A 26,642-nucleotide genomic window follows, 5' to 3' on the forward strand; every position below is an offset into this window, starting at 1 on the left:
AGCAAGCTGACCAGGTTTCAATCCCAGCCCTATAATTTTTTTGTCGGAGAGGTGCTTGAAAGCTGGGAGCAGTAGCAACAGCTGGTGCAGAAGCCAAAGCCAAGGCAGGAGAAGGGGTAGTAGGATAAGCGGGTGGAGCTGCTAGCTGAGGGTAAATTCCAGAATTTCAGAGTTCTTTTTTTCCCATTTGTTCGGAGATCTTTATTTATCTTCTGCTCCGGAGGAGAAAATTTTCTTTGATACCTGTAATTATCCCAGACATACCAATAATCCATTTGTGATGGGAACTACTCTTCTAATTGCTGGCATAAATAGCTCAGCTTAATATTATCAAAAGAATCAGACCATGACCACGTTTGGTCTGCATCACCAAAGGTAGTCACTTCTGGCCAATTTTCCTGACATAGTTCTATAGCTTAGGCTTTTGACAACCCAGCTGTCCCATCAATAGATTTCCAGTGTTGCAACAATTCATCTACCGGTGACTTCTTCACTATACTTTGTCCTCTTCCCATTATTACAAAAAATCACCTCCTTACCACCAAACAAGATCCACACTCCACTACCCCCGTGCCCAAGTATCTCGAGGTGATCTCACCCACAGGCCAGCAGTGTAGATCATCGGGGTCCAGGCAGTAGTTAGACGTTGAATCAGGTGAGTCAGCTAAGTCCCAACCTGGGTTGCCAAACCATCACGAAAATTTCACAACTGTCCCATGCCAACCGAGGAGAGAGGCTACAACACAAAGTATAGAATTGCAAGAGTAATTCTTTATTCATGCACATGAGGTGTCCCATTCAAATTGGGGCACCCCAAATGCGGTTTTACACATAGTTCTTATGCCTTTCAAGAATTCAGGTACAACATGATTTGGCCAATTGCTACTTAACACACACGCTACTATTTTGAAAAGCAACTATAATTCGATGGTGTCATCATCCATCTGCTTCTTTCTTGATCTAGGTATCCCTGGAGTCGGTCTTGCTACAGTTACTTATCTATGACGCCAGAAAATGGGAGGGTTTCACAGAGGTGTTTGGAGGGGCTAGGATGCTGGCATTATCTTGGTAGTCCAGGGATATCCTTTCTTCTTCGTGGATGGCTTTAAGATTCCGAGAAACAGAAGGTCCTTATCTTCAAGGTGGGGGCTGTTCTTCTCCTCCTTGCAGTGAGCTGGGGCCCCTTTAGTTATGCTGACTTAACCATGTTTATGCAGTATACAATGTAAAATATATATCTCTTAAAAAGCTAATACAATTTCATACTATAAAGACTAATTGGTACAATCGTTAGGGAATGCGATTTTCCTAACAAAGCTCTTCCTGTTGCTCTTGACATTCCTTGCAAGTCTCAACTCCAACTGAGCTTTAACTTTCCTGATACCATCCCTATATGCCTGGGCAATGTTTCTCAATTCCTCCTCTGTAGCCTGTCTCTGCTTTCATCCTCTGCATGCTGCCTTTATGTGTTGGAGCTCCATTATTAGTGCCCTATACTTCTGCAGAGCATGCTGTCCTTCAGCACAGTATAATTCTATTTACCTGAAAGTTTTATCTATCTCTGATAGAAGCTTTTGGGTCTCAAGAGACATCCCTCTGACAAACAAGGAAAGAGATCAGCTCTAGAAGGCATGTCAGGCAAAAAGAGTTTTTTCTAATGATTTCAGCGGTGTACTTCCCATAAAGCCATACCTTCCAATTCTAGCTGTTTTCTTCAGATTAAATGGTTTAAAGAGGCCCATAAATATATGCCCCAATATACTGTAGCCTCAGAAAATCAATAGAATATGGTATAAACTGCATTTAAGCAAAGTTCAATTATCTAGACCATTTATCTAAAGCAGCTTTGAATTCTACAGATCTTCTATTCCTAAGATACATGTATTCATGTAAGCATGGTATATTTATTTTCCATTTCCTAGAAATACTACCTTACAAATATTTTAATTGCCTTTAATTTACCATGACGAAGTAATCATTCTCCTATACCTACTAACGGTGTTTTGAAACTATAAGCTACCCTGTGCTGCTCCCACAGTGAGCAAGAAGTCTGAAATAACAAGCTTTATTCTTTCCTTTGATTTCTTTTTCCTCTTCCCATGCTCTCCAGGCTTGCACATCCTTCTAACTCCCTCTCTTCACAGTGATGTAACCTTTCTGTCTCTCTTACCTATCTAGGTCAGCGTTCCATCCTCTGAACACGTAGTTTTATCAACATCCAATAGACACAAGTCTGATCTAAAGTTTGGACATGCAAAAATATATAAATATTTAATCTTGAGGTTCAGTGACCCACAAATTTGCAAATCTGAATGCAAGTCAAGGTTTGGGTTTCAAGTTCACCCTATGTTTATAGGTGGTCACAACCAATAAAGTCTGTGAGAAAGACAGCAAACCTTCAGGTAGACCATAGAACAAAGAGACTTTATCCCATATACAACAAATCCCTTCCTGTCTCAATTGTCTGGAAAACATATGTTTCAATCTGATACCTTTGTATACTATAGAGATTCCTTTGCTTTTAGTAAATACAGTTTATAAACACTCAAAATTTAAGAATTTTAAATCAGTAAAACCCACAAGAAATAGAATTTCTTTATGCTATATCACAGAAAAAACCCTACCATCAAGCACAGAATTATCCCATTTCTTTTAAAACTGACTTATCACTGCAGACAATTCATTAAGTCAGATAATCTATTTAAAAAAAAAAAGTAGCCAACTAGTGCCTTAATAGTTGTTTAGGTATAAAAGTGTAAGTAGACAATAGCCAATGAATCCAGAAGATAGCTAAAAAGGGAGTGCAAGGTTAAAAAAAAGAATGGCTGCTTGTGATGGATGCACCCACTCTGACTGAGTGAACAGTACTTTGGTTCAGGCATCACCGACAAGTAGGCCTGACTGAAATCATCCTTGATGTGCAAACCTTGAGAGTTGTGCTAGGTCATATCTTCTCAGGAACTAAGGAATCTAGGCCATGTCTTATCAGGAGCTAACAGTACCAGCCTGAGCTGGGACTAGACAAAACTAAAACTGCTACAGCTGCACTCCTGCACATACACCAAAGGGGGGTTTGACTACAAGTCAATCACTTTATGCTATAAATATCTGTAGCCCCCCCCCAAGCCCATTGAGCTCTCCTGTACAGCAGCAGGCTCCACGGCAGTGATCTCCCCCTTGAGCAGGGATGCCTCTTAAGGTTACTTCTTGAGGTTGAGAGACCCCTTACCTGGCAGCTGATATCTATAATGAGGTAAGCAACATTTTACATTAGGCCTAAAAGTATATTGTATGCTAGCAACATTTATATATCCAGCTATAGCTTAATTATTATAAGTGTAGTAAGTAGTAGAGTGTTTGACCACTGTCTAAATCATTGTCTAACCACTGTCTAAATTATCGTTTAAATCATCATTTATATCATTGTCAAATCACTGTTTAATTACCATTCAATTATTGCTTAATCACCATTTGATTACCATTTAATTTTCATTCAATTATCGATTAACTATCATTTGATCATCGTTTAATCATTAATAAACTACTTTTAGTTAACCCCACAACGATGACTTCTCTTAATAATTCACCTGTGACACTGCTGCACATGCAAGTTTAAACAGAACCGTTAATTAGGGGCGGAGGTATCTGTTATTAGGGCAAGTGGATGAAGGAAGGCTTCGTTTCCTCTATCTCCTTGCGCATAGCCCCATCCCATTCCCGTGGGTGGGTGAAGCCGCGCGAGACAGTTGTTACTGTTCTAGACACAGCTCCTTCCACTTCCCTGCCCCCCTGGAGGGTAGACGACGTTCTCTGACTACACGCGGAGTCCCTGTCTATTCTTGTATAGTCCCCAGTCTCGGGGAGGGAGAGGTTGGTGACTCTGCAGGCGATGGCGGCGGTACCGTGAGCCACCTCGCGTGTGCCTCGTCCTCTCTTCCCCCTCCCTAGCTGCCCCCGCGTGGGAGCGCGCGGGCGTGCAGGCCTCAGCAGCAGCCAGGAGGAGGCGGAGCTGACGCGAGCGGACCGGCGGGTTCGGGTCCCTCCTTTCTCCACCCTTCTTCCTCAGTTCTTTCTCTTTCTTGCGCCTTCCTTTCGTCCTTCTCCCGCGTGTCTCGTTCTGCGCTGCTGCCGCAGAAGGGAAGCGTCGGTGGTGCCGCTGGCTTCGTGCCCCACACCCTCTTGCCCTTCGCTCTCCCAGAAACAGTCCGGAGCTACCTGCAGCGCCTCCGATATTGGCCGTGGGGTTTCTCGCTCCTCCCCCCCCCGCCCCCCCCCCCCCCCCCCCCCGGAGCAGGTACGCGGGCGCTGAGGGGCGGCTGGGGGGGATGTGGGCTCGGTTTCTGAGAGCTGTTAGCGCGGTGGCGGTGTGCGCAGAGGAGCGGCGCGGGGGGCGCTTAGGCCTCCCTGCGGCGTTTCCGCTGCCTTCCGCGAGGCGAGGGGTGGCAGGGCGTCTTTCGTCTCCTCCAGCGGTCTCCTTCCTCTCTGTGACGCGGAGGGAGGCTGCAGGCCGGACTGGCGCACACCCCACTTCCCCCTTAGTGGGGCAGACAAAGGGAGCGAGACAATGAGGCTTCCTCAGTCCTCGCTAGGAGAGGGGTGGTGGGGGGTGAGAGGAGCCGTGCGGCAGCCGATGCCAAACATGATTCAGGGGCTTGTGAGAGGCCCCGGCGCGGCGGGGAGTGCCCTGGGCTCCACGCTTCCGGCTTGGCACCTTCTCCTATTTTATTTGCTCTGTAGCCCGGCTGCCTCCGGGTCTTTTGTGTTCCGGTGTCCTCGGTGGGGGTGGGGGGGAAAGGCGACTGTAACGTACTACGCTTTGAGCACTTGGCGGTGCCTTCCCTTTTGTCTAACTCATTGAGCTGGATTTAATTGTCATTGGGAAATGCCTGGTTTTGATCCATGTTCTTGGCATTTACTTCGTCTTTTTGCTTCACCTAGAACACTATTAGAGAGGCTGAAACATCCTTGCTGTTTGTTTGGTTTTGGGTTTTTTTGTGGTCCGTTTTCTAGCGGAGGATAGTCAGATAAATAAGTATTTATTTAACCAGCCAGTTTAGCCCCATTGCTGACTCAATTCTAAGGTTTTATTTATTTAAAATTAGTTTGTATTCCCTTTATTATATTAAAATAAGTATTAGGATAACTTTAAGTGCATTTATTATGTACTTCACGAAGTGCATAAGTGTTAGAATTCAGTTGTCGTTTATTGGAAATGCACTCGGTGTGCAAGAAAGAGCTTAATTATATTGATCATTCAAATAATCTCAATATCTGCCCTTATTAAAGTTGCCTATGCCTCAGCTTAGTTGTAACTTGGAACTAAAAAGATGTCTTAGTTATGAGATTTTGTTAACTTTAATAATAAAGTATTTATGTTCCCCTTTTAGTTTAGCTGGGTAAATTTGCCAGTAACTGTGAAGGTCAGTGACGTAAATTACTGTTTGAGTTAACATGCTGAATAAAATAGTTCCTTTTTTTTATATTGGGAGGTCAGGGTTAAACAGGGATATCTCTGAGGGTTAAGACTTTCTCCTTTTGGGGGTAGAAGAGATCTTTATATTTTTTGCAAAGGTTTGGTTGTAACCACCCAATCAAAAGGTTGGGGGATGTATTTGTAAGGTTGTGAGAGAGTAATCATCTCTTAGGTCTCTGATCATAGCCAGTTGTTTTCTGTTCTTGCTGTGAAAGAGATGAAAATGTCTGTTTGAGATGACTACCTCATGATGCTGCATTTTCTTGATTGAATTTAAGTATCTGCACTCCCTTTTCCTCTAGAAAAGAAGCTGTAGTCATGTTAATTGAATTTGATATTTTTCCCCTTACAGCGGGTGTATGCTCAGCCGCTTCAGTTCTGTGGGTTGTTGGAGTTGGCAGCCTTCAGAGATATTAATAGAAGCTGATTGCAGAAGCCCCTGTTGACAAGGTTTTGTGTCTGAGCCTTAAGCTTAGCCTGTCACGCTGCAGCCTTGTGACAGGTGGAAGCTAATGTGCTCACCCATGTGACCTAAGTTTCTGAGAAAAGTTCTCAGGAAGGCAGATATGTGATGGTATTAGCTAGTTTTCCAGGGAAATAGAACTGAATTTGTAAGGCCTTAGCTAGCTACTGATCTTAGTAGAAAAGCTCGTAGGGAAGAATTGGAGAAGTCTGTAATCTGTCTCTTCTGAAAACTTCACTTTCACTGTTGGTTCAAAAGATTAAATGGCATACTTTAGTGTCCTGGTTAGTAGATTAAATTCTGGAAAGTGTATTATAACCTAGTCAGGTGATACCTGGACCTTAAAGAGTGTGAAAAAGCACAATTTCTTAAGCATTGGATAACAACTTGATCTTTCAATGTATTTCAAGTAGTAAAAGACTGTGCTGACAAAGGAGCCATGAAGACTCTTGTTTGTAATATGTTAATACCAGCATTAATACCTAAAGCTAAATTTAGTAAGTGGTGAAACATGATAATTTGAAAGCAGAGCAAGTCAATTGAGATTGATGGTGGTAGTGTATGTGATAGCACTTTTGATAGCACTTTGAGCTTACCTGCATAATAAGGGCAGAAGTACAGTCTTTATTTTTATTATTCTCATCTTTATTGTAGCTCTATGTTGTTATATTTTTTTTTTTTTAGGTCTTAGATTTTCTGTTGCATCCATTGACTGGTGTATGGCTGTAAAACTGCAATTTGTTGAGAAGTATATCAGAATAAGTGTGAGTTTGCTTTGTAGTACTGAAACAAAGATATAAACCATTGAAGTCCCATGACCACCAGCAGGCAAGCAGATTAATTTTACTCTTTCTTCTGCTATTGATTTACTTTGATCCCAGAAGTTTAGATTAACTAGACAAATGCTGCTGTCAATTACAGTTGTCATACTGTTGAGATATTAGCATTTGGTATGTTTGAGTTCTCATGAGCATCAGCAGACAAATGTCCCTTATTGTGGCTGCCCTTAAAGAGGAAGGCAGTAATCTAGAGGTTTCACTAAAATGTCTCCAAGTGCCATAGGCAGTACTTCCACTAAATCTAAATTTTTGGGGGACAAATGCAATATTCTTATGTGTCCTCAATTTGTAGTAGATTGCTTGATTACTATATTCCAGTTTTATTGCCATTGGGAACTAAGGATTTGGTTACTACATCAGTTTTTCTACTAGCCTTGTTTTGCAGAGGTTAACTACCAGTTAAGGTGAACTATTTTTATTCCTAACTTTTGCAGTTGATGGCAGATGTGAGGGTTAGCATCATCTACCTTTGGGAGGTGCAGAAGTCTGCCTATATCTTTAAGACAAAAGATTTAACTGGCTTTTTGGAAATGCATAGGCTGTGTAAATGAATGTATTCAACAGTCTAAATTTGTTTTATTTTTCTTGGAAGAGTAAAATCTGGTCTAAGCTTATTTCATAAATGCTTTTTGATCATCTGTTTTGAGGGCCTGTTGTACGCATGTTGCCAGTTAATATTCAGTATTGGGCTTCATATGCAATTTAAGCAGAGTTAAAGGTCTTGTTATGGAAACTTCTCCTAAAGATATAAAATACAGTTTTAAAATGACTGTTGCCCATATTTCAGTGATTTTTTTTTTGTTCTGTTTAACAAATGTGTTGTGAAAGTACGAACTGCTAATAATGAGATTAGCATCAGAATGATGCAACATCAATGTTACTGAAAAAGTGGAGTTCTTCTTTTAGAGTCTGCAAAGGTAAGTTATGCTAATTACCAGAATTGTTCAGTAGACCCAAACTTGGTCTTGCTTATTCTACCCATCTAGCTGTGTGTTTTTCTACCCTGTAATTGCTCAGAGGTTGGTAATAAAGTGTTTGTTGGCTGTTGAATTTAATTTGGTCGTAACCTGCACACACAGCTCAGTGTCTGACAAGTATATTTACTTCTCAGTATTACTATGTGTATTGGGTTTGCGTGGCAAGGGTTTGCGTGGCAAGGGTTATGGGGGGGGCGGCCACAGGGGTGGCTTCTGTGAGAATCTGCTAGAAGCTTCCCCTATGTCCAATAGAGCCAATGCTAGCTGGCTCTAAGATGGACCCGCTGCTGACCAAAGCTGAGCCAATCGGCGATGGTGGTAGTGCCTCTGTGATAACATATTTAAGAAGGGGGAAAAACTGCTGTGCAACAGCAGCCAGAAGAGAGGAGTGAGAATATGTGAGAGAAACAACTATGCAGACACCAAGGTCAGTGAAGAAGGAGGGGGAAGAGGTGCTCCAGGTGCTGGAGCAGAGGTTCCCCTGCAGCCCATGGTGAAGACCATGGTGAGGCAGGTTGCCCCCCTGCAGCCCATGGAGGTCCACGATGGAGCAGATATCCACCTGAGGCTCGTGGAGGACCCCAGGCCAGAGCAGGTGGATGCACCTGAAGGAGTCTGTGACTCTGTGGGAAGCCCATGCTGGAGCAGGCTCCTGGCAGGAGCTGTGACCCTGTGGAGAGAGGAGCCCACACTGGAGCAGGTTTGCTGGCAGGACTTGTGACCCCGTGGAGGACCTACGCTGGAGTCCATTCCTGAAGGACTGCACCCTGTGGAAAGGATAAGTGGAAAGGACCCATGCAGGAGCAGGGGAAGAGTGTGAGGAGGAAGGAGCGGCAGAGACAATGTGTGATGAACTGACCACAACCCCCATTCCCCATCCCCCTGTGCTGCTGGGGGAGAGGAGGTAGAGAATTCGGGAGTGAAGTTGAGCCTGGGAAGGATGGGGGGAAGGTGTTTTAAGATTTAGTTTTTATTTCTCATTTTTATTTCTCATTATCCTACTCTGATTTGATTGGCAATAAATTAAATTAATTTTCCCCAAGTCAAGTCTGTTTTGCCCGTGATGGTAATTGGTGAGTGATCTCCCTGTCCTTATCTCGACCCATGAGCCTTTCGTTATATTTTCTCTCCCCTGTCCAGCTGAGGAGGGGGAGTGATAGAGTGGTTTGGTGGGCACCTGGCATCCAGCCAAGGTCAACCCACTACACCATGATAATGCTTTTTACCTCTCTTAGAGGTTCATAACGATGTTACTTATCAATACAATTGAAGTATTGAATTATATATTAACATCCATATAGCCATCTTTAAAAATGCTGATATTGCTTTTTGTGGGCAAGGTAAGCAGACCTACTTTAATTCTATAACACTGTCATCGATTTTGGTGAAATGCCAGTTCCTAATGCAGTTCTTGGTTTTATTTACAGCATTGAAATGGCTCAGGAGACAAACCAGACCCCAGGGCCCATGTTGTGTAGTACAGGATGTGGATTTTATGGAAATCCTAGGACAAATGGGATGTGTTCCATTTGCTACAAAGAGCATCTTCAGCGACAGCAGAATAGTGGTAGAATCAGCCCAATGGGTAAAGGTTTGAGTCTCTTTTTTTTTTTTTTTTTTTTTTTTTTCTCTTGAAAATATAATTTATAGATGATAAGAGGAATTGCAGAATTTATTTCAGGAGATCTTCCAATAGCTGCACACTAAAACTATGAATATCAAAGGGAATAATACTTTAAAGCACAGTAAAAATAAAAATGCGTTTTTGTGTAATATATTCTGGCCCACTTGGTGTTGAACCTTAATTTGCATTTCTACTTACCCTCCGCTATAAGTGTGTTCTTATACAATCCCTGTATTTTGGTCATTAACAATATAGTCTGTCTTTTAATTAAGAAGATGCAGTAGAATGAGGAATAATTGGAAACGGTTCATAACTGTATGCAAAACTACTTGACTAACTTGTATTCTATACTTTGCTTATAATTAACTTCTCGTATTTCTGTTATATAGGGACAGCTAGTGGTTCAAACAGTCCTACCTCAGACTCTGCATCTGTACAGAGAGCAGACACTAGCTTAAACAACTGTGAAGGTACTGCTAGTAGCACATCTGAAAAATCAAGGTAAGATCATGGAATCATTTAGGTTGGAAAAGACCCTTAAGATCAAGTCCAACTGTAAACCTAACACTGCGAAGTCCACCACTAAACCGTGTCCCTAAGCGCCATGTCTCCACATCTTTTGAATATCTCCAGGGATGGTGCCTCAACCACTTCCCTGGGCAGCCTGTTCCAATGCTTGATAACCCTTTCAGTGAAGAAATTTTTCCTCATGTCCAATCTAAAGCTCCCCTGGTGCAACTTGAGGCCATTTCCTCTTGTTCTATTGCTAGTTACTTGGGAGAGGAGACCGATACCCACCTTGCTACAACCTCCTTTCAGGTAGTTGTAGAGAGCGATGAGGTCTCCCCTCAGCCTCCTTTTCTCCAGGCTAAACACCCCCAGTTCCCTCAGCCGCTCCTCATAAGACTTGTTCTCTAGACCCTTCACCAGATGAAGGTGGGTGGTATTTTGAGGTTTGAATGAACTGTGAGTGTATAGCAAGTTAAAGTAACATTGCAGTAACCTTGCCCTATTACAGTGAGTTTCTGCAGAGGAAAAAGGGACAGTGCACCTGACAGTGCTTTATGAATCTTTATAAATGAGAACTAATTAGTGTTTGGTGTTGGACTACTGCATTTACAAGGACTTTTTTGGTTTATCTGGGGAAATATTTGCTACAGATTGCCTAGTTTCTTCTAGGGAAGAGAGATAGAAGAAGTACAGGTCAGGAACGTGTATCAATAATAACTGATCAGGTAGTCTATTGATGGATTTTGGCAGTTTAAGCTTGTATTATGAACTCAAAACTAATGTAATTACCCATTTCACTGTACGTAAACAGAAATGTGCCTGTTGCCGCTTTGCCTGTAATGCAGCAAATGACAGAAATGAGCATTTCGAGAGAGGAAAAAGTATCACCGAAAACAGAGACTGAGCCAGGTATGTTTGTAGAGTAACACTGGGTACAACTGACTTAACAGAAGCTGACAACTTATTTACTTTCTCTTAAGTAGGCGTATCCCGTTGTGGTGATGGTCTTGAGGAACTGTTAATTATGGATGCTTCTTGAGTATTAGTACCCTCAGAATCAAGAAAAATGACTAGTGCCAGAATATAGTTTTCAGACACATGTTCAATTTTAGTAGATAATTTGACACTTGAGCATTTTAGCTATCAAACCTTCATTTTTAAAAGTAAAACACTTAAATTGTATCTGGGCGCAAATGTTCAATTTTGAATTCAGTGTTGATTTCTGTATAAAATCTAGCAGTACAGTTCCTGCTGACTCGTGGCAATCAAAATGGTTTGTTGCATTTGAAGAAGAGAGTTCTTAATAAATTCCATTCTACAGAAGGATGAGAGTGGGGGAGAAGGGGATACTTGATTTAAAATACTAACAAAGACTGCTAAAGGTTCTTGGACTAATTGAGTAATCAGTAGATATCCACAGAACAATGTTTTGGTTATATAGAATACTTATGGCATTAATTGCTTAGTGAGAATGTTCAATTTAAGTTTTACTTCTATTCAGGAAGGTTGTAGCTGTAGTATTTAAACTTTGAAGTGTAAAGTATTTCTTGGTGGGAGGTGGGGAGGACTGCTTCCCTACCTACTAGTGAGTGATTGAATTCATGTTTTATTATATAGCAGTTTATTCAAATTGGGTATCTTAATGTACTTGTTTGATATCTATAAGTATTGACACTTGTTAATTTTAACAGTTCTGAAACAGTCTTAAAACATCAAAAGCTGATGTCCAATAGGAAAATTTCTTCACTACAACTGAAGATAAAATGATTTTTTTGTTGTTTTGAAAATCCGAGTTGAAAATTCCAGAAGGTACCATTCAGCACTATATAGATGCATCTTTGTCAATAAGACTGCTGTTACAGCTGATAGTTAACTGCTCAGTGTTTGTACACAGGTTTTTACTATTGTCATGTTAAGTTAAAATTGTGACATGAACTAAATTACAATTGCTTTTACGATATTCATTTTTGGTTATGTACAGACTGAGGAGACTTTTACGTGTTTCAGTTTCTTGTAACTAATGTTATCTGAAGAGGCTTATTGTATGTAACTTAGAAATTTATACTTTGTTACAATATTTATAATCCCATATTGTCTTGTTATGAATTGCTACCTGAAAAAGTGACAGGCAGGAAAGAAATACATAGAATGGTCGCAGTGGTCGAGCAATAGCTGAATTTTGTCTTATTAAAACTGCCAATAGGGATTTGTCATTTTGCGAACTGTAAAGGGCAATCTTCTGTTTCTGTTGACTCAATATCCATTTTCTCATAACAAGGCAACTAAATGGTAGTGTCACACAGCACTCTTTATTGATTAGAATAGGGGAAAAAAAATCCCGAAAAGCAACTCAAGATAATAATATTGCAGGTTGAAACCAGTCAAAGCTCTGTTAAAGCTTTTGTAGAGATCATTGGGAAAACTACCATAGAATTTAAATGTTTGGAAAAAACTTCTATAACAAAATTGTCTTCCTTAGTACATATCCATAAATTCTTGAAACAGTCTTCAGCTGCTCTAAAAGTAGAAGTTCATCAAGTTGGGGGCAGATTTTAGACCGCACAGAATAGTGTCCTTATACATGTCCTTATATACTATTCTTAATTACAAAGGGTTTATTGGACACTTAAAATATACCAAGTGTTTGCTGTATTCGCTAGTACATTGATCCTGTAAGTGTCTTGCAGTCAAGAAAAGCTGGCCTCAACTTTTTATAAATCCCTATTGTGTTTGGGCTAGTTCCATATTTTTTTTCTTTCTCTTTTCCAGTAGCATCCAATATGCATTGGCCTCTCTTGAGGAGGAGCTGAAACAACAGTAGAGTAGATAATTCATGTCACCTCACAACAACAAAGCTAATACTTTGAGATGTAATTCTCTAAGATAATGCCTGTCACGATGTTGCTAATGAAAAGACTGTTTAGTTTTATGTGTAGTCTCACCCTGGCAATTGAATTTCATAACTGTCTATCAGATGGTAGGTCAGGAACAAACAACGTAGCTTTCAAGCAAAGTAGGTTTGTGTGTGGTGTGGTGTTTTTTTTTTTTTTTTTTTAGCACTATGAAGGCTCATTCTCTTCTGCAAGCCAGAAAGTTCTAAATAGTTCGGTCTGGACAATTGTCTTTAAGTCTGTGGACTAAAAGTATACTTTCTTGCTGTTGGGATTTAAGCATCTGATTCTAGAAGGTTCTGAAGCTGACAAAAATGAAGCTTAACAGGCTTGTTTTTTCTTTTTGTTTTTTCCCAGGTTGAGGTTGTAACCTGGATTCTCATTCAGAACAAATCAGGTCTGAAGGCAATTAATCATACCTTAGCATTTGAAGGAAGAAAGGCATGACAGATGTAACTGGCCTAGTTGGTTGTAATTTAGATGTCTAACATGCTATATTTTGTTGTAACTTGTGATTTCTTAGTTCAACTTTCTTGCTTGTTGTAGTTCTGTAATTGAATTGTGGCATGTGTTCAGTCCAGTTGCTTATTTGATGAACTGTTCACAAGTCAGTGAAATATAAAGACCTTTATCAAAAACATAATTGGACATTAGTTATATCATGCATTTTATAGGCTTTTGATATGCTTCTACACTTTTTAATTGAGGATTAAATTCTAGTCCAGTCTTGACCAAAGTCAGAATATACCTGAAGTATTCTAGAGATATTGTTCATATTTGGTTCTTTCCATGCTAATTTACAGGAATTAAATGCAAAAAAACCCTTAACTCCTTTACTTTCTTTGTGCTGATGATTACATCAGAGCAATACCATTACCAAGTTGGTGAGGCATAGCAGAGGCTTTTAAGAAACCTGTTTTGTTTTAGCAGGTTTAAGTGGCAATAAAACATCCATACAAGAGAGCTGACTTACATATTGGGCACCAAAACCAAACTGTTCTGAAAACAAGTATGTTTTAAATAATTGTATTGTATCAAGTCATAGCATATTTTTAGCATTTTTTTGCTTTTGTGGGTCACTACCTTTTTGAATGAGTCTCCCATCAGGTCTGTCAGTGTTTCCAGACTTAATTAGTATCAGCATGCATATCAAAAACTTTAGTTTTCTTAACCCAGTAATAGCTTTGTTTTAGGGAGAGCAGTGTGGTGAGTTGTCATTCTGAAGCCATAGCTGTGGAATAGTGCTGCCTGTAAAGAAAGTGAACTGGAACTTGAAATGCGTATGGTCTTGTGTAAAATAAGTGTTAATATTTGGGGAAGACTTTTTTAACTTAGTCTTATTCCATCCATGTTGTAGGTTACTCTTTCCATTCCTGGAAGTTGACATTTAATGGAATTCATGAGATGACAGTTAGCTCACTTGTCTTTTGGCTCTGTACCAAGCCAATATGATGAGTCATTTTAATGTTAAACGCCACAGCTGTCCTACATGCAGGTTGAGACCCTGTTAAGGGTTGCCCTCACTTATGTTATAGATAAAACTAGTAGCTATGATAAGTATATACAGTGTGTGTTGCAGATAATATTCCGAGTAAGATGCTGGATAGACAGCTATCTTAAGAGATATTGAAGGTTCAAGATGATAAATAGATTATATTGCTTGGTTCTTACTTTAATAACTGATTCTGATTTGTTTTCAAACATGGCTATAGTATTTAACTGTGGATGCTATCTGTAGACAGTTCCTTTGTGGCTGTCGATAAAATCATCAGATATATCAACTTTGTCTTGTGTTCAAAATTATCTTCCCATTTCCCATGTCTGCTGTAGCTTGAGTAGATGTCCCCGACTAAAACAATTCTGAAATGGAACTAATAATCTGTTCGAAGTCTTGAAGCTGTCTACCTTGAAAAATAAGACTGAGGACCCAACTGCTGGTCCTGTGCTTGTTGCTGATAGGATGCCATTGTATCTTTTTGAGAGATGTGCAACAGACATCAAGTCTTGATGGTAACCAAATTAAACCATATTTCAGTGTGATACTTAAACAGGGGTATCTGTTATATTGATGTAAGAGTAAAAATATTCAGTGTGCCTGTTAGAGTTGAGCATGTGGGAGATTAGTTACATGCTGCAGAATAGTTTTATCCCAGTTCTTTGGCATCAAATTAAAAATGCATTTTATTCTTTAGCCTTTTATCATGGGCACCTAGATCAGCATAGCAATTGCAGTTTCTGCAGAACAAAACATTCATTCTCAAGCTTGATAAAGCATAATAAATACTGTCCATCTTATTTTCAATGACTCAAACTTTGTATACAAGTCAGTTGTGTTAAAGTGCAGCGTAAGGATTACGTAATCTGTAATATAGTTTTCAGTTCTGGTACTGCAGAAGTGCAGTATGTCTTTCTGATTACTTTTGGGTGCTCTTTGTCTATTACCTTTATTCCTTCTGTTTTAATTTTCCCAGTTCTTCCATGGTGGGAGTTGGGGATTACCTTCATGTAAAAGTAGTTAGAATGTTTAAGACAATTTTTTTTTTTATGCTCTCAAGCATTTCACTCTTCACTGGCATGCTTACTGCTTCCTAGTACTGTGGAGGTCAGTGCAGTTTGTCCTGCTAGGGTCCTATTTTGGATAATTTGTTTGGGTATAGAGGAAGCTTCTAAAAACCTTCTTGGTATTACTTTGGTAGCCCTTTCTGGTTGCTTTAAATATGGGGAGGTGTAGTGGGTTGACCTTGGCTGACTGCCAGATGCCCCCCCCCCCCCCCCAGCTGTTCTCTCACTCCTCAGCAGGACAGGGGAAGAAAATAAGATGGAAAAGCTTGTGGGTCAAGATAAGGACAGGGAGATCGCTTACCAATTAGTCACAAGCAAAACAGACTCAACTGGGGGAAAATGAATTTATTGCCAATTTAAAAAAAAATAATGGAGTGGGATGGTAAGAAACAAAGACAAAACTAAAAATACCTTCCCCCCCACCCCCTTCTTCCCAGGTTCAACTTCACTCCTGTATTCCAGACTCTTCTACCTCCTCCCTCTATTTTGAGTGATGCAGGGGGAATGGAGAGTTGCAGTCAGTTCACAACAGTTCCTTTCTGCTGTTCCTTCCTCCTCGCACTTTTTTCCTGCTCCAGCATGGGTCCCTCACACAGGATACAGTCCTTCATGAACTGCTTCAGCTGTATTGGTTTATGTAAGGAAAACCAGTCAGTTTTGAAAGTCTAGTTATTATAGTGGTTATTACTTTTTCAGAAGAAGTCTCAGTCACTGTGGCTTTAATACTTTGGGGTCAGAGTAGCATTGTTCTTCCAGTTTGTAGGACCTTTCTGTGTATAGGTTGAACAGCTGTCGTGCTGTGGCTTGTGGCTTAGTTCCAATCATCAGTGACCTTGCTGTTCCCCCTCTGTCTGCTTTAAAGATGCATCTTATCTTCAGACTGGGTGAAGTAAATCTTCCCAAATTTACAATGCAACACTTGTATTTATGCTTTTTTTCAGGCACTTCTCGTACTAGGATTATTTTGGTCCTTATCCTAGCAGAATTATGATCATAGAATGGTTTGGGTTGGAAGGGACCTCTAAAGGTCATCTAGTCCAACCCCCCTGCCGTGGGCAGGGACATCTTCAACTAGATCAGGTTGCTCAGAGCCCCGTCCAACCTGACCTTGAACGTTTCCAGGGATGGGGCATCCACCACCTCAATGGGCAACCTGTTCCAGCATTTCACCACCCTCAGCGTAAAAAAGTTTCTTCCTTATATCTAGTCTAAATCTACCCCCCTTTAGTTTAAAGCCATTCCCCCTTGTCCTGTCGCAACAGGCCTTGCTAAAAAGTTTGTCCCCATCTTAAAGCCCCCTTTAAGTATTGAAAGGCCGCAATGAGGTCTCCCTGGAGCCTTCTCTTCTCCAGGCTGAACAACCCCAACTCCCTCAGCCTTTCTTCATAGGAGAGGTGTTCCATCCCCCTGATCGTTTTCATGGCCCTCTTCTGGACCCACTCCAACAGGTCCATGTCTTTCTTGTGCTGAGGGCTCCAGAGCTGGACACAGTACTCCAGGTGGGGTCTCACCAGAGCAGAGTAGAGGGGCAGAATCACCTCCCTCGACCTGCTGGCCACGCTGCTTTTGATGCAGCCCAGGATACGGTTGGCCTTCTGGGCTGCGAGCGCACATTGCTGGCTCATGTCCAGCTTTTCCTCCACCAGTACCCCCAAGTCCTTCTTGGCAGGGCTGCTCTCAATCCCTTCATCCCCCAGCCTGTATTGATACTGGGGGTTGCCCTGACCCAGGTGCAGGACCTTGCACTTGGCCTTGTTGAACCTCATGAGGTTTACATGGGCCCACTTCAGTTTATCTAGGTTCCTATGAATGGCATCCCGTGTCTGTTTTGTTGTTCCTGATGGTACTGCATTTTACAATGCCTGTGGCTAACTTATTGTTGTCTTTATTAATAAATTGAAAAGTCATGCCCAGTCCTGAGGACTTCTTTTGCTCTCAAGTTCTTCAACCTTGTAGCAGGAGAACTGGTCTCATAAAATTAAAGTGAAACAAACCTTATCTGGTAACCTGAGCCAATGGTTGGCGAGAGAAATAACCATGGTGATGGAGAGGGCTACATGCCAACAGGAACTCTGTTAAGGCGATAAAACATGTTCTGGTGGTAAAAGGCTTTGCTTCATATGAATAGGGTTATCGGTACTGAGGAAGCAGGTCTGCAGGTAACAGTAACAACCATTTTCCTACCTAGCTTTTGCCTAGTGATTTATTTCATGGCAATCACTTAGAGTACTTTGATTAACACAGTATGATTTCTGACATAAAATGAATTTAATATATTGAGAATGGCATTGTAGTTGCCCAGTTAGATTTGGCTTGTATGCTAGAGGGAGCCTTTTGTGACAAGCAATTGTCAGGATAGTATCTGATTAATTTGGCTCCTAATGTCATGCCAGAACAACTAAAACTTATAATATTTCATTTGAGCCACAGTTTGAAAAAGGGGTTTTTGTTCTGATGTGTGAGCTTTAGTTAAAGGGTGTTGTCCTGGTTCTAGCTGTTAATCAGAAGCTACTTTGAGGACTTAATTATTAAAACTCATTATTAGATCTAACTCTGCTGGCATAAAAGTGGGAGTATACCTCCTTTCTGCAGGTGTTATCTGTGTAGAGTAATAAACACTTTAATTCTGATTTAGGGGTCCCTGCCCCATCTCCTTGTCTTGGGACCTTTTAGTTGCCCATTTCTGCACGTTATCTGCTTTTCCTTTTTGGAATGTATTTTACTTGTGGGGGAAGGATCCTGTTTGGCAGCTCTTTTTGGGAAATGGGCCTTTGCACTTAGGATTATTATCATTGCTTTCTAGTTCCCATGTTGCTGGTTGTGGCAGTGAACACTAGTCAGTTTACATGGAGGAGGAAGTACATTTGTAGTAGTTGGTAACGCTTTCCCTTAGATGGATTTGTTTTTAATATCTTTGTTTTGTGACACAGAATGATCTACCAGACTCTCTCTTTGCCTTGATGGCTCACTGAGCTCAGATCGGGTCACTGCTGCACTTGCACCACTTCTTGTGAGGTTTGTCCTCCATTGGTTCAGGTGGTTCCTGCTATAGTAATTCCCATAACATGCAACTCAAATCATGGGTTACAACAATTGAAAGGTATTTCCATTACAATCTCCACCCCTCGTCCCTTTGGACCAGACCATCGGGTTTAACATTGCAATGAACTCCTCCCCTTGCCCCTGCTCCGGCTTGGATTTATCCACAGACTGCAGTCCCTTAGGGGTGTATCTGCTCCAAGTGGAGCCTTATCTATGAGCCACAGTCTCTTCAGGGGTATACCTGCTGCAGTATAGACTTATCTACAGTCGCTTTGAGGTGTGTCTGTTTCAGCATGGCCTTATTCATGGGCCACAATCCCTTCAGGAGTGTACCTGCTGTGTTGTGGACTTACCCACAGCCACGGATGCTTCGAGGTCTACCTTCTCCAGTGTAGACTTATCCTTGGGTCACAATCCCTTCAGAAATATACCTGCTGTAGCACAGACATAACCATGGCCAGAGACACTTCAGGATGTCCTGCTCCCGCGAGGACTCATCCACAGGTCACAGTCCCTGCAACTCGAGTTCACACTGGAGTTCCAGCCTGTCCAGTACAGCAGCGATGCCCTGGCCATCTGCCAGCCCAGGCGCATGGCCATTGCTGTTATCACAATGTTTCTAGGCACAGCACAGTAATATGATAAGCAGTACAGCAAGCAGTGAAAGCAAAAAGCAGCCACTAACGAGCACTAGACTCTAATGTACAGCAAGGCAAGCAAGCCCCATGGCAAGCACAGGAGCCTGTCAATTAATAGCTAAACAGCTACAACAGCTATAAATTCGATCTAGTACGTTCCAATCAACTCTGTTATCTTGAACCCTTCAAGCCCCACGTTGGGCACCAAAAAGGCCTGTTGTGGTTTAACCCTGGTAGGCAGCTAGGCACCACATAGCTGCTCGCTCACTCACTCCCCCAGAGTGGGATGGGGGAGAGAATCAGAAGGTTCCCTTTTTCCATCTGCCATGGCTTACTACTAGTGTTTCATTTTAAACAGACTGGCAATATAACAAATCTAAAAGGAGCTTGACCATGTTTCTTGGTTTGGGAGATATTTAGTCAATTTCTTAATGCCATAGCTAATGCCTGTCAGCGAAGAGGTGTGGTATCCAACAGGCTTACACTGTGGTGTCAGTGTTTTTGTCCTGATTTTTTTTTTTCTTTTGTCACAGGCTCTCAACTAGATTATCTGATACTGAACACTACTTTCCTTGGGGTTTAAACACAAGTTTAAAGGATTATATCTATTCATCTAGAAAATATTAATCATCAAGACAGAGGAATTGGTTTTTTTAATTAAAAAAAAGCAGCTGTGGAAACTACTCTGAAAAGTATTAATAGCAGTAATGATTGTAGTGCTGTACCTTTTGCTCTTTACCAACAGCATGCTTAAATATGGAAAAAGTATTATATATCCAAGACTGGATGGTATTGTTATCCTTAGACTTAGCAAAATAGTGTTGACACTGAACACTTCACACTTTCTAGAAAAATCTATAGAATACGTAAAAAATAAAGTTAGTAAAGAGTTTGAGTTGTTCCTTAGGACTGTTACAGTTATAATATTGTATAAGAAAATACTGTTTTACTGTAGAAAACTTTTTGGGTACAAGCACTGAAAGTTCCTTGTTACCTCTGAAAGCTTGTCATTTCTGAATCTTGTTTACAATCTGGAATATGAACTACTGACTGGAGGCTCTCTTTGTTAACTTCTACAGTGAATTGTGAAATGGGGCTTGGATCTGTGAGACTTTGTGTTAGTAGTAATAGGCATATGAACATAATAAAAATAAAATTTTAAGAGTAGGTATTAATAGTAAAGATAATAAGTTAACTATAAGGGGTTAATGACAACTGGAAAAATCCCCTTTTTACAGAATGCAATGCTTACTGATCCAAAAGGATCTCAACTAAGAAATCCTATTTGTGTGCATAAAGTTGGTTACAAATGAGTCCTTTAAGCTTATGTTCTCAATCATTAATTCTGGAGTGTATTTTATAGTTTGCTCATTATCTTTTAAAACAATAGATGTAATCATACAACTGAGTGTTCAGGAAAACTGAACAGGAACAGACTCCTTGGGTTGTATGTGTTAAAGTTTGTATACAAACACACCTCCCTTGACTTTCTTCTGCACTAATTTGAGTATAAAAAGGAATTTTTAAAAACAACTGATGAAAAAATAATTTTTCCAAAGAAAAGTAACGGATCCACAGAAGTTCACAGAAGGACCCATTTTTATCCTGCAGAGAACTTGAGTAAAACGTGACTAAAATTTGACCAAAAGTGTTCATGACAAAGGCAATTGAAAAATAAGTCATTTTGACTCTGCCTGCTTGATCGTTAAGGTTGAATATAGTACAAGGATACAGATATCCAATGTAAATATGTACTTTTTTTTTTAAATTACTGAAAAAAGTGTCTGAAACAAGGGCTTTTTTGAGCTGTGTGGTTTGTAGTAGTATGCTTGATGTATCACAGAATCAGTGGTTTGAAGCTCAAGAATGTTAGCTGTTTTGGTTGACTGAGGTTTTAGATCATCTGACTTGGCAAGTATAGTGGCAGAGTAACTTGGTACTATGACAAAAAAGGCATTACTGTAAATGTCATTTGCTTCTAAAAATATGTTCCTATTGACTATTTTCCACACGTATCCCCTCTGTTCAACAACAATAATTGTGACAATATTGTTATTGTTTTGGATTAATTTAAACTAGATGATATGACTCTTAATGTTGTGTATACATGGAACTTCTGGAGCGCTTTCCGAGCCTTTACACCTATATGGGTGTATACAGGTGATAACGCTAGGTATCCTGTGTTTTCTAGATGATGGAACAGTGGGGAGAACTTTATCGTTTTCTGCAGAGATAAAAGGGAAGTTAATAGAATACCTATTCTACTTAGTACTTCAGACAATAAACTTCATGGTCTTTAGTAGAGGGGAATTAACTGTTAATAAATACAAGCATGCTACTGAGTAGCTAGTGAAGTCAAGAAAAGAAAAAAAATTAACCTTTATTTCTTTTGCTTGCTTTAACAGTTGTTACTCAACCAAGCCCATCAGTTTCTCAACCTAGTACTTCACAGAGTGAAGAGAAAGCTTCTGAACTGCCTAAACCAAAGAAGAACAGATGCTTCATGTGCAGAAAGAAGGTTGGCCTTACGGGTATGAGAGCGCTTTATCAATATTGAACAGATCTATATGATTAGTTGCCTCTACTAGATTAAACTTGTTGAAATATCTGTAGCCATTACAGATTTTGAAACAGCAAGCAAGTTTAATGTTAGATCCCTTAATAGAGCTGATATTTGGAAATATTCATTTCACTTATTCTGTTTGTTAAAGTAGATGCACATGCCCCCTTTGTACTGACTAAGCCCTTAATTTATTAGCTTGCTTAAGTCTGAAGCTTCTTAGTGATGTTGCTTTTCCTTTTCTTTGTACAGGATTTGATTGCCGATGTGGAAACTTATTTTGTGGACTTCACCGTTATTCTGACAAGCATAACTGCCCATATGATTACAAAGCAGAAGCTGCAGCAAAAATCAGGAAAGAGAATCCAGTTGTGGTGGCTGAAAAAATCCAGAGAATATAAACTAGCCTACTTGTGAAAAGACGGACTCTTGTTTTATTTTAATATACCCTAGGAAAGCATTAAAGAGCAGATGCATGGCCATTTTCCTTTGTTCTCCAAAGTTTTAATTTTAGCCTTGTCTGTCTTAATGATATTTCAGAATATTTGGGTGTTTGTTACAGGCAGAATTGGATAGATACAGCCCTTGAAAATGTACATGCTCTCATCAGAATATGATTGGATGATCAGAACCTGCACAGGAATACACATGCACAGAGGACAGGCTCTAGTTCACATGTGCCAAACAGATGTATACTATCTGCACGTTTGCAGCAGATCTGCCTTTTGAGATGTTCAAGGCGTATAACACTAGCTAAAGACTATGTGCCTGTTTGGGAGAAGGATATGTCAGAAAAGTTGGCGGTCTACTTCTACGATTTAAAATCTTGTTCTACTTTTAGTTTTCACACTCCATTGTTTTCCAGCAGAACATAAGCCATGTAGAGGGCTCTACCTTCCAGTAAGATGAGTGTTGGTGCCATATTTAATAAGTCATTTAACAATTGCAATGGGAAAAATGGAAAAAATCAGATATGTATGAGAAGAAAACTATTTTGGAACAGATTATGTTAACTTTAGAATCATGAAAATAGTTTCCCAAAGGAAATGTCCTGTTAGAAACCTAAGAACTGGCCTGCAACAGTTGTCTACTTTTCCTTGCATAGCACAATATTGTGCTACACAATATTTTTAGCTAAGATTGGCTTACAAAACAAAAGCTACATGTGTGGGTTTTTTTAGACATACCACAGTAGCTCTATCAAGTGGCACATGCATCTGTGTAAGTTGCAGAAGCATTTGAGCAGTTTATTATTCATGTACTTAAATTCAGTGTGTTCTGGGTTCAAAAGGATATTAGGAGCTTTTTTAAAATTAAAAAAAAGTTTTAAATGTAACAATTGCACATGCAACAACTGTTGGGTATGGAAAACCATACCCAACATGACTGCTGTAGACTTAAGTGGGAGCTGGAACCACTCTTGGAGGGCTGCTTTATCATTTTTAATTGTACTTGGGTGTAGGACTGTAGTGTTCTTGGGTGTATTGCATGGGCTCTGTTATCTACAGCTTTGTATAATAACTAGAAAGGGCAGTATAGTTCACTGACGCTTGTCTGGCAGTATCACTTTTGTGTTATAATGGAAGGGGTTTTTGTGGTGTATGAAACTTGTGGGTTTTCTATATAATCAAGTATAGTGTAGACTAGTGTTGTAGTAATGCCTCTTCTCATCTGTAAATAGTTGTGTATGTACGCAAGATGCTACTTCTGACTTTTATTGCAGTGTTCAGTCTTAGTTTTTTAGTTCACTACTAAAAGCATCAGGCTTTTGCTTTAACTTCGTTCTTTCAATTTAGTTATTAGATATGCAAACATGTACAGATAGTTCATACTTAGGTATTGCACATAATCACACTATCCAGCATCTATGCTCTGTTATATTATGTAAATAATAAAAATCATGTACAGAAGGAAATACTACTTGTAGTAGTTCATTGGTTTTAGTTACTGCTGTAACTTGAAAGTGGCCCTGTGGAGGTTGGGGTACAAAGCTAGTACTAGGTTTGTATAGATATCTTTTTGCTTAAACCTGTCTAACCTCCTTATTTCTTTTGACATACCGACTTGTTTAAGATGACTTGTTGAGGTCAGAGAAGCATGAACAGCTGGAATACAGGTAACTACTTGATGACCAGACAAAGATGTCAGCAAAGAACGTGCTTAAAGGGAATGAAGGAAATATTAGCAGTGAACTTTAAATGTTTGTGGTTTGTTGTGTTGTGGGTTTTTTTTTTCTTTTGCCCACAAAAGTTATTTCTAGTGGATCTGGTTTAATACAGCCAGTATACAGACTGCATTGTTTTGTTCAAATCTTCGCCGGCAGGCCTGCGCAGAGTTGTCAGGGTCTGTATCCAAATATGGATGTCCCATATGCCAGACTTACCCTTCCCAAGGAGAAACAAAAGTATGGAGCACACAGCACATGTTGACTTGGAAGAAACATCTTCACTGCTGAATAATACATAAAAATTGAAGAGAAGGCTTCGGGGAGACCTTATTGCAGCCTATCAGTACTTAAAGGGGGCTTATAAAAAAGATGGCGGCAAACTTTTTAGCAAGGCCTGTTGCGACAGGACAAGGGGGAATGGCTTTAAACTAAAGGGGGGTAGATTTAGACTAGATATAAGGAAGAAACTTTTTTATGCTGAGGGTGGTGAAACACTGGCACAGGTTGCCCAGAGAGGTGGTGGATGCCCCATCCCTGGAAATGTTCAAGGTCAGGTTGGACAGGGCTCTGAGCAACCTGATCTAGTTGAAGATGTCCCTGCCCGCGGCAGGGGGGTTGGACTAGATGACCTTTAGAGGTCCCTTCCAACCCAAACTATTCTATGATTCTATATATTCTAAACCTAAATATTACAGCTTCACAGGCATTCTATTTCAGCTATTAATTTTTTAATCTAAATGATTCAGAAGCAGGTTTGGCACTTCAGACTGATATATGAAGCATATTTTACTCTGTGTCTATAGGATAATAGATGAGCTTTCTTCAAGTATTTCAGGTATCTCCCACCAACTGAGAAGGGAAGATGTAATGTTAAACTGTGTAACTGATTTAAAACTTTTTGTTTATGCAACTACATGACACACAGAATTGCATGATAAAACATATATAAATTGTTATGTTCTCTTACATGCATTTCTTAAAATAAAAATCAAATTAAGATATTTAGTAATCTTAGCTTCTAGATGTTGCTATTGAATATTTTTACTTTAAGTGTATTTGACCACATACAAGTCTTAATATGACTCAGGGCTAACAAGTTGATTATTGTTGATTATCCCCTTCTTGATTATATAAATAATTGACTCACTTAACAAATGCCATGAGGCTTTCTGTGTGTGGTATATTTAACGTACTTTTATTCATAAATCAGGCAAAAGAGAATGAGGATAGACTTTCAGTATAAAGTATGTGATGGCAAATACATGGCAAACTTATGCTTGTAATGTTTTCTCTTCAGTTTCATTATTTCCTTTTGCATTAAGATAATGTAACTTTTTTATATGCTTTACTGTACAGGAAATGCTAAGGAACAGATTTAAATTTCAGGCATTATCTTTAGCTTTTCTTGTTTGAATTCAGACCTAAAAGCTACATCTGCTTTTTTTTTTTCTTCTTTCTATAATGGAAAAAAACGCAACAAAGTAGATGGAAAACTTTCCGTGGCATGCTGTTACTTCTTACAGCCAGAGAAATGGCAGGTGTGGGATCTTGCATTGCTGAAGAAGGCCCTGTGAGGATATTGGGAAGGTGGAAGTCTGCTCCATGAATGAATAACTATTACTGAAGTATTTCAGCAAGGTGTCTCTCTCTTCCTCCCCATAGATGCCTTAATAAAAAGGTTACTTTTGATGCGGTTAAAAATATGAAGTGCCTTTTTCCAACGTGTTTCACATATGGAACAGGATCTCCCCTAACAGCATAAACATCCTCAGAGAAGGTACCAATTTACAGTAGTACCTTTACATGAAATGCAAACAGTAGAACTGCGTAGGGTAGAGCTTTCTCCCTTAAAGCACTGTGAAGTTGGTCTAGTGTTTGGGTTTTTTGTTTAGTCTCTTAGAAAAAAGGACTGTGGTGGGTTAACCTTGGCTGGTTGCCAGGTGCCCACCAAGCTGCTCTCTCACTCCCCCTCCTCAGCAAGACAGGAGTAGAAAAAATAATGAAAAAGCTTGTGGGTTGAGATAAGGACAGGGAGATCACTCACCAATAACCATCATGGGCAAGACAGACCGGGGGAAGATAAATTAAATTTATAGCCAGTTGAATAGAGAAAACTAAAAACACCTTTCCCCCCCCGCCCCCCCCCCCTTCTTCCCAGGTTCAACTTAAGTCCTAACTATTCTGCCTCCTCCCCCCATTCCAAGCAGCACAGTGAGGATGGCGGGATAGCTATGACTATCCCGACTAGCAGCGGGATAGCTATGACATAGTTGCCATCACAGAAACATGGTGGGGTGACTCCCACGATTGGAGTGCTGCAATGGATGGCTATAGACTCTTCAGAAGGGACAGGCGAGGAGTGAGAGGCGGTGGGGTGGCTCTGTATGTTAGGGAGTGTTTCGATTGTCTAGAGCTCAAGGATTGTGATGATGATACGGTCGAGTGTTTATGGGTAAGGATGAGGGGGAAGGCCAATGAGGCAGATATCCTGCTGGGAGTCTGTTATAGACCACCCAACCAGGATGAAGGGGTGGATGAAGTGTTCTACAAGCGGCTGGCACAAGTCTCTCAATCGCTAGCCCTTGTTCTCGTGGGGGACTTCAACTTCCCGGACGTCTGCTGGAAATACAACACGGCAGAGAGGAAGCAGTCTAGGAGGTTCCTGGAGTGTGTGGAAGACAACTTCCTGACACAGCTGGTAAGTGAGCCTACCAGGGGAGGTGCCTCGCTCGACCTGCTGTTTACAAACAGAGAAGGACTGGTGGGAGATGTGGTGGTCGGAGGCCGTCTTGGGCTTAGCGACCATGAAATGATAGAAGTCTCCATTCTTGATGAAGTAAGGAGGGGGGCCAGCAAAACCGCAACCATGGACTTCCGGAGGGCGGACTTTGGCCTG

The 26,642-nt window shown here is 40.5% G+C and overlaps 1 protein-coding gene across 3 annotated transcripts; it reads left to right on the forward strand.

Annotated features, from left to right (window-relative positions):
• Positions 1–3,823: 3,823 nt before the first annotated feature.
• On the forward strand, positions 3,824–23,532 carry LOC143172008 (AN1-type zinc finger protein 5-like). Of its 3 annotated transcripts, none has more exons than XM_076361217.1 (6): positions 3,824–3,870; positions 9,180–9,343; positions 9,766–9,877; positions 10,698–10,795; positions 21,425–21,550; positions 21,832–23,532. In XM_076361217.1, the coding sequence occupies exons 2-6, from the start codon at positions 9,187–9,189 to the stop codon at positions 21,978–21,980; spliced, it is 642 nt and encodes a 213-aa protein (XP_076217332.1). In that variant the 5' UTR covers positions 3,824–3,870; positions 9,180–9,186; the 3' UTR covers positions 21,981–23,532. The 3 variants fall into 3 exon arrangements, with proteins under 3 accessions (XP_076217332.1, XP_076217330.1, XP_076217331.1); XM_076361215.1 differs by lacking the exon at positions 3,824–3,870 and adding an exon at positions 8,229–8,656; XM_076361216.1 differs by lacking the exon at positions 3,824–3,870 and adding an exon at positions 8,229–8,656 and having other exon boundaries at positions 9,180–9,337.
• The last annotated feature ends 3,110 nt before the right edge of the window (positions 23,533–26,642 follow it).

Source organism: Aptenodytes patagonicus, chromosome W (assembly GCF_965638725.1).
Source record: "Aptenodytes patagonicus chromosome W, bAptPat1.pri.cur, whole genome shotgun sequence".
NCBI lineage: Eukaryota > Metazoa > Chordata > Aves > Sphenisciformes > Spheniscidae > Aptenodytes > Aptenodytes patagonicus.